General features: G+C 43.1%; 1 protein-coding gene across 3 annotated transcripts in view; it reads right to left on the bottom strand.

The window, feature by feature from the left end:
- Window positions 1-22,538, bottom strand: part of LOC124795247 (nephrin-like) — a 120,870-nt gene that overhangs the window by 27,077 nt on the left and 71,255 nt on the right. For all 3 annotated transcript variants that reach the window (XM_047259182.1, XM_047259184.1, XM_047259183.1), the window contains exon 7: window positions 6,705-7,031. In XM_047259182.1, coding sequence (XP_047115138.1) covers window positions 6,705-7,031 — 327 coding nt within the window. The remainder of the gene's footprint in view (window positions 1-6,704; window positions 7,032-22,538) is intronic.

Here is a 22,538-nt window from a genome sequence, read left to right as displayed (position 1 = left end):
GCACTGCAATCGCTCTCACAGTAGCCGACGTAGATTTTCGTCTTAGACAGCGTTCTGTGACAGAATTTTTGAATGCAGAAGAAAGACTGAAAAATGTGTAACGTGAAGCAACAATGTATATCAGTGGTGTTACACGACGAGTTCGTCACTGTAACGAAGCTGAAGGGCGAACTCCACTGGCTGACGAAAAGCGGAGGGGCACGTCGCTGAATGCATTCAACATTCGACGAGTCTGTGTCATCACTCCTGGTGACCACTGGGTGACTGTAGGTATTTTGTGTCGCATTACCTCCATCAGTAAAGGCAGGTTATGACAATTACTGAGCAACTGGGATATTCAAAAGCTTTTGCACATTGAGTACCAAGAATGTTAACCGACGAGAATAAAATGAAAAGGTAAACAGTTGCCTCCCACCCCTTGTAGCCGTCCCGTTTGAAGGGAGAGGAGTTTCTGGAAAACAAACTGTGATTGGAGACGAAACACTGGTTTGAACCAGCACCAAGAGGCAGTCAGTGGAATGACATCACAGAAATGCACCGCAGAAGAAAAAGTTCGGAACTAATCGATTGGCAGGGAATGTTATGGATACGGTATTCTGGGGTGCAGAGTATGTGATTATGGTTGCTTTTTTGGAGCAGGGGCGCATTATAGATTCTGTCCAATAAGTCAGAACACTCAAACAGCTTAACACACGTCTTCAGCTGGCTCGCCCAACAAAAACTTTGATGGATGAACTTCTTTTAAATGGCAGCGCAGGATCACACATCAATCGTCACATCATTGAAGACATTACAAAACTGGATGGGAGGTATAGCCTAATACTCCATACAGCGCTGACCTGGCATCAGGAGACTAGCTCCTGTGCTGGCCACTAAAAGAAGATGGTCGTGGGATTCACTTCGAAGGTAAGGAGTTCGTGCAAACGTCCGTGCGTCAAAGTCTTGAGAAGCAGGAAATGGTCGGAGATTACGCTAAAAAGACATTATTAATCGTCACTGTTGTTGTTTTCAACCAATGTAGTTGAACTTGAAATTCCTTGCACATAAAAAACGGAAAAATATATGAGATATTCCTTTCTGAGCGACTTTCATACGCATATCATAAAATTTTTATCATGTAGAACGTCACAGTGTGGTGGAACGAATGGCCACCAAAACCTAATAAATATAGGATGGACCACGTACAGCTTCCGCCTCCATGTCTTCTATCTCACCATTTACAACCATCCTATCCAGCTAACTAATACACTAAAGTATCTGGGACTTACCTTCGACCGGCATATAACATGGAAATCTCATTTTCTAGCTAATCAACAAATGCCCAAACAAGACTAAATCGGATATTGCACATCAGCACTATCCTCCACACCTACAAAACCTTGATCCGATCCATCCCGTTCTAAACAAATACTGAACGCACAGATGCTCCAACTAAGTTGTATCAGTTCTCCCAAACCGGAGACCATCAAGCACTTATCAAGCACTCTGACTTGCTTTCCATATCTACCTCCACCCCCTCCCCTACACCGATCCTTCTAATCCACCTAAGTGCTCCCATCATCCATCAGACACGTCATTCCACATTTTCTACAGTATCGGGAACTACATTTATATAGCCTAGTTGTTTCCCCTCTATAGACAGATGCCGGTAGGATTTACAAACACATCGCTACTTCAACGGACTCCCTCCCCCTGAAATGAAATCTGTCCCGATATTTATCCGTCTTATTAACTGTAGCTCTTACCCATTTATCCCATCCGCAACAGGGCTCTCTCTTTCCGCTCCATTGCTCCCCATCCCTTCTTCCCATCATACCACAGGCCTGCTCTCCTCCCAGACTACTTCTGACCTGTGTTCCAAATATTTTATTCTCTTCTGTGGCAGCCGTTCTATCTTCAGCAATTGCAACGTACGTGTCCTCAGTTACTTGCTGGGTGTATTCTAGTCTCTGTCTTCGTACTATCCACCGGAGCACCTACGTATTACCTACCAAAAGCACCCCTATATTTTTCTGCCTACAGCCTTCAACCGTACAGAACACACTTTCCTATCCGCAAATCGTTTTTCCCATTGCCGATTGTTCAACTTTTCAGTAAAGTGCGATATTGTTTTTTAGAACAACGCCACCAATCTCGCGACGTGATTCAAATGTATGTATTCTCGATTTTTATCGTCTCGACCTTGGATTTTAATTCAAACCACAAATAAAATAAACGGTCTTCCTGATTTATGTGAACTCCAACAGAATTCATATTTTCTGTTCTTAAAGCACTTAGCTGAAGCGCTGAGTGCTGTACCGCTGACAGCACCCCTTCCCCCCAATCCATAGGGTGTGAGGGGAGCAAATAATGAAGATAGAAAGAAGAGAAAAGCGTCGAAGAAGACCTTCCTCATGCATTTTTTCACTAAACCAGTTTTCTCCATTTACCACGTTCTAACCGAGGGCGCTCTCATACACAACCGTCATCACAAATGTAAGTTCAGAAGCCCACCACCAGTGGAAGAAATGTCTCCTCTGTAATACCCATCTCACTATCGATTGCAAAACTTGACGGTTCTGCGTGCACTGTAAAGTCTAAATTTTTTTCTCGCTTTCCCTCCCATTAGTAACTGTTACCTCGCACTTTGAAATAATTCTCTGCTATTGGACTAAATTATTTTTCATTTACTTCACACAATAATAATTCGAGCTTTATAGCCATTCTCTAGCGCTATTTCAATTGAAAATTAAAAAGAAAATGTACTTATCATAGCAGTGTCAGGCGTAATACGAAGAATGGAAAACTCATTACATATGAGTAGCAAATAGGTAGAATGCAAATAAATCATTTTTCCTTCTTAGTGTTCCACGGTTACGTAGAACATTTTTAAAGAAATTTCCATCGTTTGATTGTAAATTACTTGCCGTTTATTTCACACAATAGAGATTTTTACCCCATAGCCAATCTCAGGTCCAAGTTGAAAAGCAAAATTAATAAACGGTACAGATCATACGGCGCAGGTCATAATATGGGTTAGTATTAGTATCTCTCTGAAATATGTAATTTCAGAGAGATACTAATAGTAACCCATATTATCTCTCTGAAATATGTAATTTCAGAGAGATACTAATACTAATCTCTATTGTGTGAAATAAACGGCAAGTAATTTACAATCAAACGATGGAAATTTCTTTAAAAATGTTCTACTTAACCGTGGAACACTAAGAAGGAAAAATGATTTATTTGCATTCTACCTGCTTTGCCAAACCCAAAACCAAATCCCCGCTTATCAATCCAGATTTAAATATGGCAGTACGAACCACTAACAGTCTGATTCATCCAAATAAATACTTCTGCCCACTGCACACTACTGAAGACATCCTCAGACTCCACCGAACTATTAACCCCTTCCAACAACAATATACCCTCCAACCAAATTCTCTTGCAACTTGATGGTTTTGCTACTTCAACACCATCTACTCCCGAAACCAAGCCCTCTTTATATTTCGCTGCCTCAATCCTATTTACCCTTCTCCTGTACCAACCACTCTCTAGCCAATCATCATGGAAAAACAAGAATACAACATCTTGTTCCACAATATCCATCTCGTTTCAAGAGACAAGGCATGTTAACGAGCAGCGCGTCTCAGCACTATATAGATACCTTCATCTATAGTGAAACTGACCCGTGCCAGCACGTCTCCGGCTATCGACATAAGAGAAGCATGCTGCCGGTCCTCAGTGACACTTGTGATCCGTGGTCGTGGCAGAAGTCAAGCACTGCTGGCTGGTGGGGCTTTCACAAGTTAACAGAGATGGTCCACTGGAGTGCCTTGGATAGCGACCAGCTCTGTGTTGGAGTTGATGTCACAACCGATGAGTCAGGAGGGCTGCCCTGAGCTGTGCACATCGAGTACAGGCAGTTTCTCTGCCACTTCTCGATGTCAAGCACGGAAGATGGGGGCCGGATGAACGCTGTTGGATCACCAACTACAACTGTGAGATTAATGAGTCGTATTCGCATTTACGAATACGGACCATCATCAGCTGTACAATGGAATGAGAACAATGAAAATTTGTACCAGACCGGAATAGGAACCCGGACGTGCATTCATGTCCAAAGGAAATCAGCATCATACTTCTGAACAACAGGCACTGCAATATTGTATTTATCTGCCAGCACCGGGCAAGCGACCTAAAATGTATTGCCTGTACAGAAATATATATAGTTAATGTATGAGTGTAGGTTGTAGACACATTGGCCCATTTTACGATGACAGGAGGGGAAACGCTTCGTGCCGATTTCCATGAACGTGTGTACACGTTTTGTTCGTTAATCCTCACTGATGGAATCTTCGATACATTTAGTCTGTGATGAAAGGGGAACTGCGTGGGAGAGAATCATGCTGGTTCGCGTAGACCGGTGTATGCGTTTTGGTTCGTTAACTTCCACTAAGGGAATGTTCGATATTTGGGCCCTATGGAATGGGGAACTGATCCGCGCTAGTCTTCGAGGACGCATGTATGTGTTTGAGTCGACTAACGCATCGATGATTATCAGACATCTTAGGCCTTATTCTTTCTTTAACAGTGTAAACTCATTATCAGATTTTAACATTTTTGATTATTAGGGCTTTCGCTCTTTGGCGTTACGCAATCACCCTGTTACCTGTTGTATGGGAATTCTACTGAATAGCGTCATCTTGTCAATAGCAGATCCCGAGTTCGAGTCTCGGTCGGGCATACAGTTTTAATCTGCCAGGAAGTTTCATATCAGCGCACACTCCGCTGCAGAGTGAAAATCTCATTCTGGAAACATCCCCCAGGCTGTGGCTAAGCCATGTCTCCGCAATATCCTTTCTTTCAGGAGTGCTAGTTCTGCAAGTTTCGCAGGAGAGCTTCTCTAAAGTTTCGAAGGTAGGAGACGAGATGCTGGCAGAAGTAAAGCTGTGAGTACCGGGCGTGAGTCGTGCTTCGGTAGCTCAGATGGTAGAGCACTTGCCCGCGAAAGGCAAAGGCCCCGAGTTCGAGTCTCGGTCGGGCACACAGTTTTAATCTGCCAGGAAGTTTCGTATCAGCGCACACCGCTGCAGAGTGAAAATCTCATTTTGGAAACATCCCCCAGGCTGTGGCTAAGCCACGTCTCCGCAATATCCTTTCTTTCAGGAGTGCTAGTTCTGCAAGTTTCGCAGGAGAGCTTCTGTAAAGTTTGGAAGGTAGGAGACGAGATACTGTCAGAAGTAAAGCTGTGAGTACTGGGCGTGAGTCGTGCTTCGGTAGCTCAGATGGTAGAGCACTTGCCCCGCGAAAGGCAAAGGTCCCGAGTTCGAGTCTCGGTCGGGCACACAGTTTTAATCTGCCAGGAAGTTTCATCTTGTCAATAAATTATTGTTACTATTTCGGCTGCTCACGTGACTGATGCAAAATTAAAATAACTTTAGTGAGCTTTTGTAAATTAAGGTGTTATGGAGGTAGTGAATAATAATTCCTACCACTCCTACTACTACCATTACGGTGTATTTTGTAAATATTTTGGCTACACGTATCTGTGATGGCGGTATTTATGTCGGAGCACTGTTTATGTTCTGTACAGAGCTGGTACCTGGTCTGAAGATGAAACTGAATAATTTCGAACTAAATGCTACCAATATATCAGCTGAATCGAATGTACAGTAACAGCGTATTATGAAATAGAGTGGAATGCGCCTACGGCTTAATGCGCCTACGGTTCCATTCATGAATCAAAAAAAATTCCACTCATAGAGTTCTTTCCATTGTTACAGTTATACTTCCAAATAAAAACCAGCTGCTGCATCTATGAAAGATCATCACTCGAGAACGGCTCGACCGATTTGGCAGACTTTTTTTGTTGTGTTCCTAATTGTCAACACAAGGTTTCCATGAAAGAAAATTTTTGTAAAATTTACCGGAAAGTCAGAAATCTGGATGATATTTTCGTATGGAGATCTCAATGAAAGAAATATGACTATTGGTTTGACTGTTCTATTGTCGTATGTTTCCACAAAAAAAGAGCGTTCAGTTTGACAGTTCTGCTGCCGCATGTTTGCACCAGAACGACGGATCCCGCAAGGAATATTGATATTTTAAGGAACAGAATAGAAGTGAGAGCGTTATTTCTGTGTGTTATCGGTGGCGATCGTATCTTTGGTGTGCTGCAAAAACTGAATTGATGTCAGTTTTGGTAATCTTGTGTTTTGGAGACGTTCAATTTACTTCAGCTCGTTGTTTATTTCTTTGAAAAAAAAAATGCCACCAGTGAGGCGTTGAAATATCGGTCGGAGTACGAATATTGCAGGTCAACTACCGATCATCGAGTCAACGAGATTGACGAAGGGTGTCGACAGGGTTGAGACAAATAGAGTAGTAATTGAGTAATAAAGACTTTGCGTTAAAGCAGATGACAGAAATAATATGCTAAGCTGTGCTGTGAAAATGAGCGGTTGTGCTTTCCATTTCACAGTCATTTTTAACAGAGAACATGAAAGTTGTGCTTGTGGCTAATTTAGTAATTCTACCTTGTCGTAGAATAAAACCATGCGAAATACTGTCATTAAAGCTCCTATCCTCACAGATCCAGTAACTGGATAGGTCTCTCTCATACCCCTTGCACTACTCCATTTGTAAATACAATAAATGAGGTCTGAGAGATGGGGACGAGGAAACTTATAAACTACTGTATGTGTTTCCAGAGTAACACTTACCTGGTGGAACCACATGAAAGACACACGGGTCCAGCTGCTCTCCAATGGTGTTTTTTGCCGTGCAGAAGAAGGTGCCGTATTCCGTGTCCTTCGTAGGCTGGTGGTTTCGCCACGACACCCCACTCGCCCACTCTACATATGATATCATCTCCCCGCTGGGACCCCTCAGGTGCCATATGTAGGGCCCCGCATCCATCATCGATTGACTGAACATCCAGTGGTAGCTGGTCGCTGGTGGGACGGCGTTCGCTGCGCAGTCCAACTCCACATCATCACCAAGGGCTACGGCGTAAACCATAGGATGCTGCAACCGGCAAACTGGTCTGTCTGTACGATAAGAGAGATGTCTCATGAGTTGGAACTCTCATAACTAACAGCATATCCCTAACGCACACCAGTAGCTGGTGTGTATCCTGTGTATGCTGCTCACCAAAACACTGAAAAATTTATGTTGTAGGACAAACGCAAGTTAATGCAAAAAGGAAACGAAAAGGGCGCAGGAGTGTCCGATTAAAAATTTGGGAGTGAATGAAATTCTGGGGTTCGTCAATCCTGTACGTATTTTGGGGTAATGCTAAGAAGTGATATTCAGTGGGACGAACGAGTACAATTACGAATGTGGACGGAGAATAGAAGACATAAATACACTCCTGGAAATTGAAATAAGAACACCGTGAATTCATTGTCCCAGGAAGGGGAAACTTTATTGACACATTCCTGGGGTCAGATACATCACATGATCACACTGACAGAACCACAGGCACATAGACACAGGCAACAGAGCATGCACAATGTCGGCACTAGTACAGTGTATATCCACCTTTCGCAGCAATGCAGGCTGCTATTCTCCCATGGAGACGATCGTAGAGATGCTGGATGTAGTCCTGTGGAACGGCTTGCCATGCCATTTCCACCTGGCGCCTCAGTTGGACCAGCGTTCGTGCTGAACGTGCAGACCGCGTGAGACGACGCTTCATCCAGTCCCAAACATGCTCAATGGGGGACAGATCCGGAGATCTTGCTGGCCAGGGTAGTTGACTTACACCTTCTAGAGCACGTTGGGTGGCACGGGATACATGCGGACGTGCATTGTCCTGTTGGAACAGCAAGTTCCCTTGCCGGTCTAGGAATGGTAGAACGATGGGTTCGATGACGGTTTGGATGTACCGTGCACTATTCAGTGTCCCCTCGACGATCACCAGTGGTGTACGGCCAGTGTAGGAGATCGCTCCCCACACCATGATGCCGGGTGTTGGCCCTGTGTGCCTCGGTCGTATGCAGTCCTGATTGTGGCGCTCACCTGCACGGCGCCAAACACGCATACGACCATCATTGGCACCAAGGCAGAAGCGACTCTCATCGCTGAAGACGACACGTCTCCCTTCGTCCCTCCATTCACGCCTGTCGCGACACCACTGGAGGCGGGCTGCACGATGTTGGGGCGTGAGCGGAAGACGGCCTAACGGTGTGCGGGACCGTAGCCCAGCTTCATGGAGACGGTAGCGAATGGTCCTCGCCGATACCCCAGGAGCAACAGTGTCCCTAATTTGCTGGGAAGTGGCGGTGCGGTCCCCTACGGCACTACGTAGGATCCTACGGTCTTGGCGTGCATCCGTGCGTCGCTGCGGTCCAGTCCCAGGTCGACGGGCACGTGCACCTTCCGCTGACCACTGGCGACAACATCGATGTACTGTGGAGACCTCACGCCCCACGTGTTGAGCAATTCGGCGGTACGTCCACCCGGCCTCCCGCATGCCCACTATACGCCCTCGCTCAAAGTCCGTCAACTGCACATACGGTTCACGTCCACGCTGTCGCCGCATGCTACCAGTGTTAAAGACTGCGATGGAGCTCCGTATGCCACGGCAAACTGGCTGACACTGACGGCGGCGGTGCACAAATGCTGCGCAGCTGCCGCCATTCGACGGCCAACACCGCGGTTCCTGGTGTGTCCGCTGTGCCGTGCGTGTGATCATTGCTTGTACAGCCCTCTCGCAGTGTCCGGAGCAAGTATGGTGGGTCTGACACACCGGTGTCAATGTGTTCTTTTTTCCATTTCCCGGAGTGTATTTCCAGGTTATGTACTTAACACGTTAATAAAATGTATACCTTCAGAGCATTAACTAGCATTTTTGTAGGGTCTGTAGTTCAGCTAATGTGTCTGAACAAATTGTCAACTATTAAAAATGTTCCTCTGGTACTTTACTTATAGTGAACGAAATTCACCCGCATAAACTGAACTTTTAGAGTTACCAAATATATTTACCAGTACCCAGCAGGTCAACTAGGTAGAATGGTGAGTGTAGGTTCGTAGGTTATGTTACGTTGTAACCAAGCACATTTGGTGACCCATTAGACAAGTTTATTTTCAAGACAAACAACTATACCAGAACGTTAACGAATTGGAAACACAAACAGTTTAAAAGCGACTTCATAAAAAATTAATAAATCGCACTAGAACCAAATTGGAGTAGATAGTTGTCAGTAATTCCCGCCAAATTTTAAAATTAGCGCTACTTGGATTGGCGATAAGATTAACTGGTAGCTGAAAGGACCTTTGAAGTATACCATATATACAGGGTGGACAGAAACAGTCTGAAAAGCTTGTAAGGGTGTTGTAGGTTACGTTCTGCTGAGAAATAACTGTCAGAAAAAAATTCGATACGTTGCGCCGTTTCAAAGTTAATTAACATTGAAGCTACACAATCAGGCCGGTGCACGCGCAAACTCAGGCGGTCCGCCTGATACACTTAGTGTCAGTTGTCCTCAGTGTGTGGATGACAGCAGACGAGACTGTTCTACCTGGGGCTTTGGCTCGATCCTTACTACCGTCGCATGTTCAGTTTTTGTATCGGTCTCTGGCTCGAGTTTATGAAACCAAATTAAGCATACGTTGGCGACACTGTCTCTAGCGGGCCACTTCAATTTGCGCGCACAACGATGTGACTGGCTAAAGCAGAAAATGCGCAAAATACTAACTTTTTATGAAGATATATTTCGCAGCTAAACCTGCCCTGCAACAGTCTTACAAGTTTGTCAGACTGTTTCTAAACGCCCTATATATCCTACTGGAAATTTTCAACGCACTCAAGGACTGTGTTCAGTGGCACAGAGATAGTCAGTGATTGCAGCATTCATTTTAGAAAAACAACCATGACCCACCGACGAGTATGTAGTCCTGTTGAACAATTTCATCTTTTGATCGGTGTCGCAATGTGGGCCGGTGAGCACCTTGATACATAGGGAGTGTCAGATGAAGTGTATGCTTTCGTAACTTACAAAATAATAGGCGACGGGAATATTTATTGAGCTAGGTCCACATAAGAAATGTTACACTTTCTGCACGGCTGTTTATTGAGTAATTTTCCAGATACAGTTTCTTTAAATAGAACATTAGCGTTTCTACTGTGTGTCTTATGTATTTGAACCAGCAGTGTACAATTCAGTTTAAATCACATTTCAGTCACGTTTACTCTGGGAGCTAGAAACCTACAAACTTTTAGGAATGGAGGCAACGTACTGTACTCAACACTTGCCTGTGTGCAGATGGATGTTCTGGTGGTGGTATGTTGATGTAGTAGAGGTGTTCAAATGTGTACCCAGGTTTCTGAATGGACTACGCAACGTACCTTCTAAACGACCTGCGGACCAGATGTAATGTCGTCAGTGTCACGGAGCTACAATCTTCCTCGATGCACCCTTGGGGTTGTGCGTCCAGTGAAATAAACACGATTCCTTACGTATCTCCAAAAGTGTTAAATCGTGCGGGTCATTCCTGAGGACAACGGCACCGCAGTCCATCTTCTAAGTAATATGTTTCTCAGTTCTTGTACAAAATGAAGTGCAGAATGGGCTGGCTGACCGTCGTTCTGCATCCATATAGGCACTCCAATGTACACTACTGGTCATTAAAATTGCTACACCACGAATATTACGTGCTCCATACGCGAAATTTAACCGACAGGAACAAGATGCTGTGATATGCAAATGATCAGCTTTTCAGAGCATTCACACAAGATTGGCGCCGCTGGCGACACCTACAACATGCTGACATGAGGAAAGTTTTCAACAGATTTCTCATACACAAACAGCAGTTGACCGGTGTTGCCTGTTGAAACGTTGTTGTGATGCCCCTTGTAAGGAGGAGAATTGCGTACCATCACGTTTCCGAGTTTGATAAAGGTCGGATTGTAGACTATCGCGATTGCGGTTTATAGAATCGCTACATTGCTGCTCGCTTTGGTCGAGATCCAATGACTGTTAGCAGAATATGGAATTGGTGGGTTCAGGAGGCTAATACGAAACGCCGTGCTGGATCCCAACGGCCTTGTATCACTAGCAGTCGAGAGGACAGGCGTCTTATCCACATGGCTGTAACGGATCGTGCAGCCACGTCTCGATCCCTGAGTCAACAGATGGGGACGTTTGCAAGACAAAAACCATCTGCACGAACAGTTCGATGACATTTGCAGCAGCACGGACTATCAGCTCAGAGACCATGGCTGCGGTTACCCTTGACGCTGCATCACAGATAGGAGTGCTAGCGATGGAGTACTCAACGACGAACCTGGGTGCAGGAATGGCAAAACGTCATTTTTTCGGATGAATCCAGGTTCTGTTTACAGCATCATGATTATCGCATCCGTGATTGGCGACATCGCGTTGAACGCACATTGGAAACGTGTATTCGTCATCGTCATACTGGCGTATCACCCGGCGTGGTGGTATGGGGTGCCATTGGACACACGTCTCTGTCACCTCTTGTTCGCATTGACGGCACATCGAACAGTGGAAGTTACATTTCAGATGTGTTACGACCCGTGGCTCTACCCTTCATTCGATCCCTGTGAAACCCTACATTTCAGCAGGATAATGCACGACCGCATGTTGCAGGTCCTGTACGGGCCTTTCTGCATACAGAAAATGTTCGACTGCTGCCCTGGCCAGCACATTCTCCAGATCTCTCAGCAATTGAAAACGTCAGGTCAATGGTGGCCGAGCAACTGGCTCGTCACAATACGCCAGTCACTACTCTTGATGAACTGTGGTATCGTGTTGAAACTGCATGGGCAGCTAACTGTACACGCCATGCAAGCTCTGTTGGACTCAATGCCGAGACGTATAAAGGCCGTTATTACGGCCAGAGGTGGTTATTCTGGGTACTGATTTCTCAGGGTCTATGCACCCAAACTGCGTGAAAATGTAATCACATGTCAGTTCTAGTACAATATATTTGTCCAATGAATACCCGTTTAACATCTGCATTTCTTCTTGGTGGAGCAATTTTAATGGGCGGTAGTGTATATAAGGACATTTTCAAGTAGGGTACGTAATCTGTCGACGATAAAAGGTCGATACGTCTTACGTGATACTCTACCTGCACTTTGTAGACTGTGAAGTAAGCTGATTTGCATACAGTCGGTTTAAATACATCAGCTACATGACAGAAAGTACCGGTATCGCCAGTCGGGGACATTAGAGCAGAGAGGGTAGTGAAGAAGACGTCAGCCATTAGCAAGCTGACCGACCACTCTCTAGGACGACAACGCGACAGCAGCGGCCCCTAGGCGAAGAGAACACAAGAGCCGCTAACGACTGGTCGCTGCACAGTTGAAGACTAGCCCTGTTCCACAGAAGCGTCAAGACCATCGACCTGGATAGAAGCATCCAGTGTACTACCTCACCTGTACTGGAATCGTTGCACTGGAGGACATTCATTATTTTGCATGTCACCCTTTGCTTGCGACACATCTGCATTTCTCAAAGTTAATTATAAAATTATTTATTTTCTGTAATAAAAACTCATTAATTCGATTTGCTTGAACTGTTGTCTAGAGATCCAAGAAGCAGGTTTCCTAGACACCCTATCTTGGACAAGTAGACAGGATACAACAGAAGAAACTGATGTTATTTTTAAAAAACCGTATTTCGTTGCTGCAGCTCTCTTGAAAACAATTCAGTAAACGATGTTCATAGCCCCGAAGAAAATTTAATGTGTATTACGTGGATCTATATCTACAAATATATTTTTATTTATTATTATTTTGAGCTTTTCCTCATTACAGAGGCTTATCTCCAACATAATAATTTACTTGGAAATTACAATACAAACAATAAACGTTCTTAAACTAAATTCTCAAAATATTTCTCCAGGTGTTTCAATTTTGTGTGTCTTCTTCCTCTGCGCCCATTCTCCTCATTGTATGCTGAACATTTTGGAGCCAGGTGGTCATAGGTCGTCCTCTTCTTCTTCTCCCCTCCGGTTCCCACTCCAGTATCAATTTTGGTATTCTGGTTTTCTCCATTCGTCGTACATGCCCGTACCACTGTAATTTCTTTCTGTCCATTACGTCATATATTCTTTCTTTTCTTTCCATTCTCCTTATTACTTCGGTGTTCCTTATCTTTTCTTTCCTGGAGATTCTTGCCGATCTTCTCCAAAAGTCCATCTCTAGAGCTTGTAATTTTTTAATGTGCTTCATGTTAATTGTCCAGGTCTCCGTTCCATACAGAACCACACTCTCTAATATGGATTTGTATGTTAATTTTTTAGTTCTGCTCATTACATTCCTGCTCGATAAGACTGAGTTAAGCATCCCAATGACCCTCCGTCCGCTACTAATTCTTTTATTGATTTCTGACTCTGATTTTCCCTCGATTTCTAAAATGGATCCCAAATAACAGAAAGTGTTTATCTTTTTGATTTTCTTTCCTTCAATGTATAGCTCATCTGAATCATTAGTCAAGTATTCTGTTATTTGGTAATTAATCTTCAAACCCCAAGTTTTGTATGCTGCTGCTAGTTGATTGCACATATAGTTAGCATCATCCCCATCTTGTGCTACGACTACTCGATCATCAGCAAATAATAAATGATGTAGGTAAACTCCATCTCTTATTTCTAATCCCATACTATTACATTTACGAGACCATGTTCTAAGGCTAATATCTATATAGATTTTAAATAATGATGGTGACATGGGACAGCCCTGTAAAAGGCTTTTGCTTGTTCTAAATTTCTGTGAAAGTTTATTACCAACTTTCACTTGGCAGATGTTATCTTTATACATCTGTTGTATTATTTTAATCAAGGAAGGGTTTATGTTTGCCATATGTAGTGCTCTCGAAAGTAATTTTCTTGGAACAGTATCATTCGCTTTTTCTAGATCTATGAAAATTAATCCTATATTTTTTGATTTTTCCCTATGTTTCTAATGTGAAAATATGGTGTACACATGATCTCCCAGCTGTGATTCCACATTGTTCTTCTTGGGGTCTAAAATTTTTTTCCAGTTTGTTTTTAATTACTTTCGCAAAAATTCTCATTAATGTGTTTGTAACACAAATTCCTCGATAGTTTGAACAAATTTTGAGATCCCCTTTCTTAAATATTGTATTAATGTAACCTAGCTTCATCTCGTCAGGTATTGAATCTCCATGTATCATTTTGTTGAAGAGCTGTGTTATCAGTTTCACAATTTTGTCACCACCATATTTCAGACACTCCAGATTGATATTGTCTGGTCCCGGTGATTTACCATTCTTTCCTGTATCAACGCCTGAAGTACTGCACTTTCTAAAATCTGGAACTCATCATCTTCATGTCCTTTATCTTCCCCTGTTCCTTCTTCTAGATATTCTTCTCTGTCCTCATTTAATAATTTCTGGAAATACTCTTCCCATTCCTTTTGTGTTATCAGTTGGAGATTAGTTTTGCTTTTTGTATCCTGTTGAAGCCCTTTCAATACTGACCATGCTTCTTTTGCTCTCCCAAATCCTAATTTGCTATTCACCTTGGCACATGTTCTTTCCCATGCTTCATTTTTTGCCATCCTTATTTTTTTCATCACTTCATTCTTCTTTTCCTTGTATATTGATCTTGTTTCTTCTGATTTATCATTCAACCACTGAAGGAACGCATTTCGTTTTTCTCTAACGAGGACCTCTAGTTCCTCTGACCACCACTCTGCTTCACGGTTGTGTTTGCTATTTTTTTTACCCAACACCTCTGTTGCTATGATTTTCACATTAGCTTTTATATAGTCATATGTTTCCTCTGTACTACCTTCAAATGATTCAACCAGTTTCCTTTCCATCCTGGCCGCAAAGAGTGTTCTGATACTTTCGTCTTGTAGGCTGTCAATATTAAAAGGTAAATTTTCATCTTTCTCAGTATGGTTCGTTTTATTTATGTTACTTGTATCACTCCTTGCATTCTTCCATGGCCAGAAAGACTTCATTATAACTAGATAGTGGTCTGATCCACACCGGGCTCCTCTATAAGATCTGACGTCTACTGCTTTGAAACTACTTGTTTGCCTAATGATAATATAATCTATTATAGAAAGAAATTCTTTGGTGTTCTGTTGCCAAGTATATTTATGAATGTCCTTACGTTTGAAAAATGTGTTGGTAATTTTTAGATCAAATTGTTCACAAATTGCAATCAATCGTTCCCCATTGTCATTATATCTGTCACCAATTATTTTGTAAGTTACAGAGGCTTAGGCTCCACCTGAACATACTTTGTGTGTATCGATGGATTACTACTGCATCTGTTGGGTATAATGTATCGATGGTGTTCCGCTGCTTTCTTCAGTGGTCTGTACAACGTTCTCACACTCTCAAGCTCTTGAACTCCAATTAGTTAAAACGCATGTCAAGACGACGCGTTGTGCGAGCAGCGATGGCCGACCGAACAGCATCCAGGGAGATATCCGGGCACGTCTTGTACCTACTGTGTCACCAAGAGTCATTTGGAACCGTCTGCTGAGACTAGAAGTAGGACTACCACTGACATCATGACACCACCAAACACGCTACTCTGAAGCCGTGAAAGGCTCGACTGGAGAGTGTGTAATGACATTGTTTTCCCCGAAAGTCGATAATATTTTTTTCTTTTGTGCATTACCTTGTCATGGTACGTATGTATCATTTATTTCAACTATCCTTTATTTGTTAATACGTCACATTGTTTCTTCATTAATTTTGCTACCGTTTTGTATTTTATATTGTACGAATATGAATGTTCTGGTTTTATATGCTTTGCAAATCCTTGGTTAGGCTAGGAGAAGTACTGTGTCAGAGAGAGAGAGCAAACGACTATCGATAGAGAGCGTGCGAGTTGTTGTTGTACATGGCTGTTTCGCGGGTGGAAAAATGTGGAAAAGTTCGGCGTGAAAGACGGTGATACGCGGAGGAACAATGAATTACAGTGCGTCCGCTGTGTTAATAGGAGGTCGTGCAATATTAAGCGAACAGTAAAACCTGAAAAGTGTATCGAGTGTTTGCGGTGACGATTTTACAAACTGTGTGAACTTGTGACAATTAGACATGAATCAGACACCATTGAAGAAACTTCCTGGCAGATTAAAACTGTGTGCCCGACCGAGACTCGAACTCGGGACCTTTGCCTTTCGCGGGCAAGTGCTCTACCAACTGAGCTTCCGAAGCACGACTCACGCCCGGTACTCACAGCTTTACTTCTGCGAGTACCTCGTCTCCTACCTTCCAAACTTTACAGAAGCTCTCCTGCGCACCTCCGCTGCAGACTGAAAATCTCATTCTGGAACCATTGAAGACACTAACTGTTAGAATTGCGTGAAAGTGGAACAAATAAAAAATGTTAAGTAAAAGAACAGTGCTGTGATTCGATTAAGAAATGTTTATTGTCTCGTCCAAACTGTCTTAAAAACCACGAAGTAAATTGAACTGATGTTTAACTGACTATTATAGTGATAAACACATGTGACTGTTTTCCTGTGGTAACACGTTGAAAGAACTGTGCGAAGTATTGGCATTAACTGGATATATATTGCAAATACTAAAGACATTGCACCGCATGATTAATAAACTTTTAATTATAAAACGTCGCGCGCGTAACGACAACGCACACACTGGAACTATTATTATCGCGCCAGTGCTGCCAGCTACAACGGAGACGTGGGCCACCGCCGTAACTGGAATATTAATGAAACAGGAGGATCCATCATTATCTTCACCCCACGAACCAGGATTTACTTCACACATCGTCCGCGCGGACCACCGCTGACGTCATCGCACTGCCTGCAGCGACAGTTAAGACATTAAAAGAAAATTACGCTCTCTCTCATTTCAAAATTAAAGAAAATTGCAGTTAAATTATCTTTTTTAAAAATACTGTCACAATATCTCAAATTTGATTAGTTCCAATAATTATTCTTTCCATTATTTCGTCTTGTTGACAGTGTTGAAAACCCGCCAAATTAAAGTTCAATTAATAACTTTCTTTCAAAATTCTTTTCAGACATTTTGCTACTCATTATAATTTTATTTCAAAATTTATTTGTAACTTCTTTTGGAGGAAGAACATATTTTATTTTTTTTATAATAAAATTAGCTACAATAAAATTACGTATATTACCAGTCGATGCTGTTCGCTATTACTGCTTGAAAACTACACCTATTTTCTCATTGGCAGTCAACTTCAAAACAAAATTACGTATTTCGCGAGCATCGAGCAGATGCGCGATGTCTATGTAGGCCCCTACAATAATTTGTTTTTACTTTTGCAGGATTACTGGAATTATATTGACCTTAATTGTTCATTTGGCCCCCGTTAAAATGATTTATCGCAATTCTTTATAATAATTGTACGGAATTACCTAACTTATTTTTTATTACGTAGACATTGTCATACCATATGTACTGTAGATTAAAATTGACGTCTTATTGGTCTCTCATAAGATTCTGCATGTTCTGACAATGACTATGCCAATTTTTTTTTTCGTCCGTGACAAACAGGGGTAATCAGATTCCTTGTATAGGTCATGTTTTATTATTTAAAAGAGTTTTTTTTAGAAGTAGAGGACCAGTTTCTTTACAAGTGTGATGACGTTCCGTTATCTTCAGTGATTATAGTAGGTCCTAACTGCATCCGAGTGGTGGACGTACACGTGTACGGTGAAGGCATGCTGTGTGGCCTGCCTCACATGTCTCTCACCAGCCATCAAGCTGTTGAGGAAGGGGGGGCCATCACTAGTTACAACTCGTGGTGACATAGTATTTCAGCAAGGTGAAGTAACCAGTGACCGGTAAGTTTCTTAGGTCGTTGTTCCCATGATACTGCCACTTCATCTACAGGGCGGTGATGTCTTTATGCACGTTCATATGCGGCTGAAGCGACATAACGTACTTTTCGTGATGCCTAACGATTACCTTGGCCAGCAAAACAACGAAATCTGTCGTCAACTAAGCTCGTATGCTGAACAGAGTACTTACACGTTCTCCAGAGCCTACAAGAACTAGTGAAATTCGTAACAGAAGGTGGCTGACGCCTAGGACAATCTGTCGCTGGATGCCATTTGGTAGCTTCATGATCGTTTGCTTGCAGGAACACACGCTTGTGTTTCTGCCTGAGAAAGGTACTCACTATGTTGATCCGACTGCATAGGCACTCTTCATTGTGATACGTGTCTTTAATTAGTGTTGACTTTTTAATCATAAACTGCTACACTGGTTGACTACCTGCGACATAATAAAATGGCTTTGTCCTTGAGAATGTTGTAATTTTTCCTGGCAGTATATATTCAGGGTGAGTCACGAGGTTTTCCTCCGGTTGCTGGAGGCTACTGCTTACGTTATTTGGAACAAAATATGTAAATACGGTAATGTTATCAGATCCATAATTAAGAAGCTTCAGCAGTGTTCCGAGACATGCCACGGTGTATGGAGCGCTACACTTGTGTTCACAGGACACACGATCAGTCTTAGGTAGACAACTGCAGCGAGTGGTACGTTTGCATAACAACCACGTTGTTGATACTGCAGTCACTGATTACTGTTATTGTCTCCTGTGTTCAGTACACTTTGCGATGCCGTACAAGTTTTCGTCGCAAGAGGTGGTGTACATTTTGAGCTTATGTGATGGTAATGCGAAAGCTGCTGTTGCCGAATATCACTGTCGGTATCCTGATCGTAGCATTCCGAGTGCCAAAACATTTAGTGGAACATATCGAACATTGCCAGGAACTGGTACTCTTCCCAGTATTCGTATTCCCTCCGGAGGATATCGTCACGTTCAAGAAGAGGAAAACATTCTTAATTTAGAAGAGCGCAGTCCTCGTTCAAGTACAAGACGCCTAGCTACCCGACTGAACGTTTCACGATCTAAGGTATGTAGGGTTCTTCATGAGAATGGACTGTATCCTATCCATGTACAGAAAGTTCATCATTTAGAGCCACATGATTGTACCAACGGTTTGCACTTTTGTAACTGGTTAAATGGAAAGCGGCATCTCTATCGCTTCATAACGTACTGTGATGAGGCAACCTTTACAAGAGATGGCATCAACAACATGCCTTACATGCATGCCTGGGCAGACAAACATCCCCATGCCACGGTAGTATCTCAATTTCAATGCAGATCCAGTGTCAATGTCTGGTATGGTGTTGTGAGTGACCAGTTACTGGGACCGTTTATTCTGCCGGGATATTTAAATGGTCAGATGTAAGGTAACTTTTTACGATAAGCCCTACCGCAGCTTCTTGAAGATATTTCTCTGGAAACAAGACACCACACGTACGTCCAACATGACGGAGCAGCTACACACATCCACCATTTGGTAACAGCTTATCTTAGTCGGCAATTCCAACATCAATGGACAGGTCGTGGGGGCCCTATCAACTGGCATGCCAGATCCCCAGATTTAACACTCCTAGATTACTGCATCTGGGGGTGGGTGAAAGACATCGTGTACGAAGTTAAGGTGGAAACACGAGAAAAACTGATACAAAGGATTTTCGATGCCGCGACGTCAATAAGGAACGAGTTTGTGAAATTACGAAATGCTGCTCGCGCGGTTCTAACCTGTGCGAATCTTTGTCTTGAAATGCATGGAGGAAATTTTCAACACATGCTTTAAATCCACACTGAATGCAAGAGACTGTTACAAAATTGTTTAAATTAATTATTACGTGCATTTTGTTAGTGAAATCCTACAATAAAAGTTTTTCCTGCCATTTTCCTGAGTTTTTCGATGACTGTAGCCTCTTAATGATGGATCTGAGCTCATTACTTTCAGTTTTTGTTCCAGTTAACTTAAGGAATACCCTCCAGAAACCGGGGGAAAACCCTATATACACACATCGAAAACAAGTTTTACACCTGTAAATAAATTATACAATACTGCAACCAGTCACTTTTTCATTAATAATGCTTTATTACATTAACCGGTTTTCGAACCCTTTCAGGTTCATCTTCAGATGATTTCGGGAGAATCCGGGAAGTTACATCATTACTGGTAGTAGCATAATGCTGGGTGCTGGTTCTATGGCAGAAAGATGGGTCACACTTTAATGTATCGCCATGACTATAGATTATCTGTCGATATGGATGTGAATTTAGTTTTTACTTACTGCGACAGTATAGGCGGCTTTTTTCGTATCTGTGACACTTTACCAGCATCCAGCATGCGCTTTGTTATAAGCAACAGTTGTAAAGCGCCTGCTGGATGCTGGTAAAGTGTCACTGTCAAAGTGTAAACTAATATAGTTTGTGTGAAAGTGTTCTGGACATCAAAATGGAGGCAGACAGATACGAAAAAAGCCGCCTATACTGTCGCAGTAAGTAAAAACTAAATTCACATCCATATCGACAGATAATCTATAGTCATGGCGATACATTAAAGTGTGACCTATCTTTCTGCCATAGAACAAGCACCCAGCATTATGCTACTACCAGTAATGATGTAACTTCCCGGATTCTCATGAAATCATCTGAAGATGAACCTGAAAGGGTTCGAAAACCGGTTAATGTAATAAAGCATTATTAATGAAAAAGTGACTGGTTGCAGTTTTGTATAATTTATTTACATTAATATACAGTCAATGTTCTAAAATATCCGTAATGGATAAGCATAATAAAGTTTTACATCACCCCAGTTCCCAAAACTCGTGATAATAGGCGTTGACTGTGGGCGTTATATCACAGACGCAGCGCTTTGACTGTTCAGAGATGTCACTAAACCCGCCCAAAGACGTAAACAACCATGCATGCATTGGACGGAGGGGATCCGATAGCCGATCAGTTCCAGTCATTCCACCAGGAAGAAGGTACACGGCTCCTGTTGTCTGCAGTTCAACCATGCCTAGAAGCGGTTCGATCGCGTCCGCATTGTTAGTTTGTGCCAGGAAGAGCTCTAAACAAGGGAAGAATCCTTGCGTCTCGGAGTGAACTAAGTGATGTTGTTCTGACATGGAGGAAATACAGAGAGGAATATCGATGACATTCCTCGCTCAGGTCGCGCAAGCGCTACTACTGCAGTGGATGACTGCTACCTACGGATTGTGTCTCGGCAGAACACTGACAGCAACGCCACCATGTTCAATAATGCTTTTCGTGCAGCCACAGGACGTCGTGTTCCGACCCAAACTGTGTGCAATAGGCCGCATGATGCGCAACTTCACTCTCGAACTTGTGGATAGCATGCCACGACGAATACAGGCATGCATCAATGCACGAGGACTTGCTACAGGGTTTTACAGGTAACGGTGTGTACAGCAATCTGGACCACTACCTCTGAAGGTCTCGCTGTATGGTAGCACAACATGCAATGTGTGGTTTTCATGAGGAATAAAAAGGGCGGAAATTATGTTTATGTTGATCTGTACAGGTTCCGGATCTCTCGGAATCGAGGTGATGTAAAACTTTTTTTGATGTGTGCATACCGCGACTTGAGCCACAGTAGATGGGAAACAATTTACCGTATGGTTACCCCGATATATGGGACTGCTTTTCGGACTGTGTACAGCACGTTTTTCGTTGTTAGTAGTGTTAGTGTAATGACTTGCCATTAGGAGCAAGTGCGACGCAGGATTGAAACACAAGCGTCAGTGTGCATTACAAGTGCAGACAGACAACAAGGATCGGGAGAAGCTGAGCATGGCTTTACTGTAAAGCTGTTTTATCAAAATAACACCACTAGTGCTGCTATCCACGAATACCGACGGATTAACGGAACATGGAGTGATCGTCTTTCCACACCGGAGATGAAGAAAGGTATACGGAAGAACGAACTGACTATTTGGTGATTGCTCCTAAGAGAAACCGGCCGCCATCTGCGCTACAAGTTGTAGAAGCCGTTACAGTTTCCATGCCTGAGAATGCTGGATGCACTGTGCGATCTTAAAGCAGAGCATGATCAGTGTTACGACAGTTGAATTTTCCATGGTTCACCACTCTAAAAGTGCTGTGAACAAAAGTGAAATGCGGTTTTCGGCTGTCGTGGATGCAGAGGGTCGTCGCATTGAGAAACGTTTGCAACCTGGAACGTATAATAACAAGCAATCAACAAAACGTTATTTTCTCCCGAATGTGCTTATGAATGTTTCCACAATGTTTCCTTGCCCTACGACGACTCGGTTTTCACGGATGCCTTCTCAAGTAGCGAAGGTTTGAAGGGCCGAACGCGCTGTTCGGGCGAGGAACCACTGGTATGGACTTCGCACGCCCTTCCACAAGGAGACCCAAACCACGGTCCATTCGTCTACAACATCGTGGTTGGTTTCTTTGCCACAGCAAGAGCACAGTCCACCGCCAAACTACTGCTGTTCAGGCCACAAACACCCTCTCTCCCCACAGCCAGCGCACCGCTGTCCACTCCTCAAAAGCCGGTCTAAGTGGCCGAGCGGTTGTAGGCGCTTCAGACTGGAACCGCGCGACTGCTGCGGTCGCAGTTTCGAATCCTGCCTTGGGCATGGATGTGTGTGATGTCCTTAGGTTAGTTAGGTTTAGGTAGTTCTAAGTTCTAGGGGACTGATGACTTAAGATGTTAAGTCCCATTTTGAACCACTCCT

This window comes from Schistocerca piceifrons, chromosome 4, assembly GCF_021461385.2.
Source record: "Schistocerca piceifrons isolate TAMUIC-IGC-003096 chromosome 4, iqSchPice1.1, whole genome shotgun sequence".
NCBI classification, from domain to species: domain Eukaryota; kingdom Metazoa; phylum Arthropoda; class Insecta; order Orthoptera; family Acrididae; genus Schistocerca; species Schistocerca piceifrons.
This window is presented reverse-complemented; position numbering and strand designations above follow the sequence as displayed.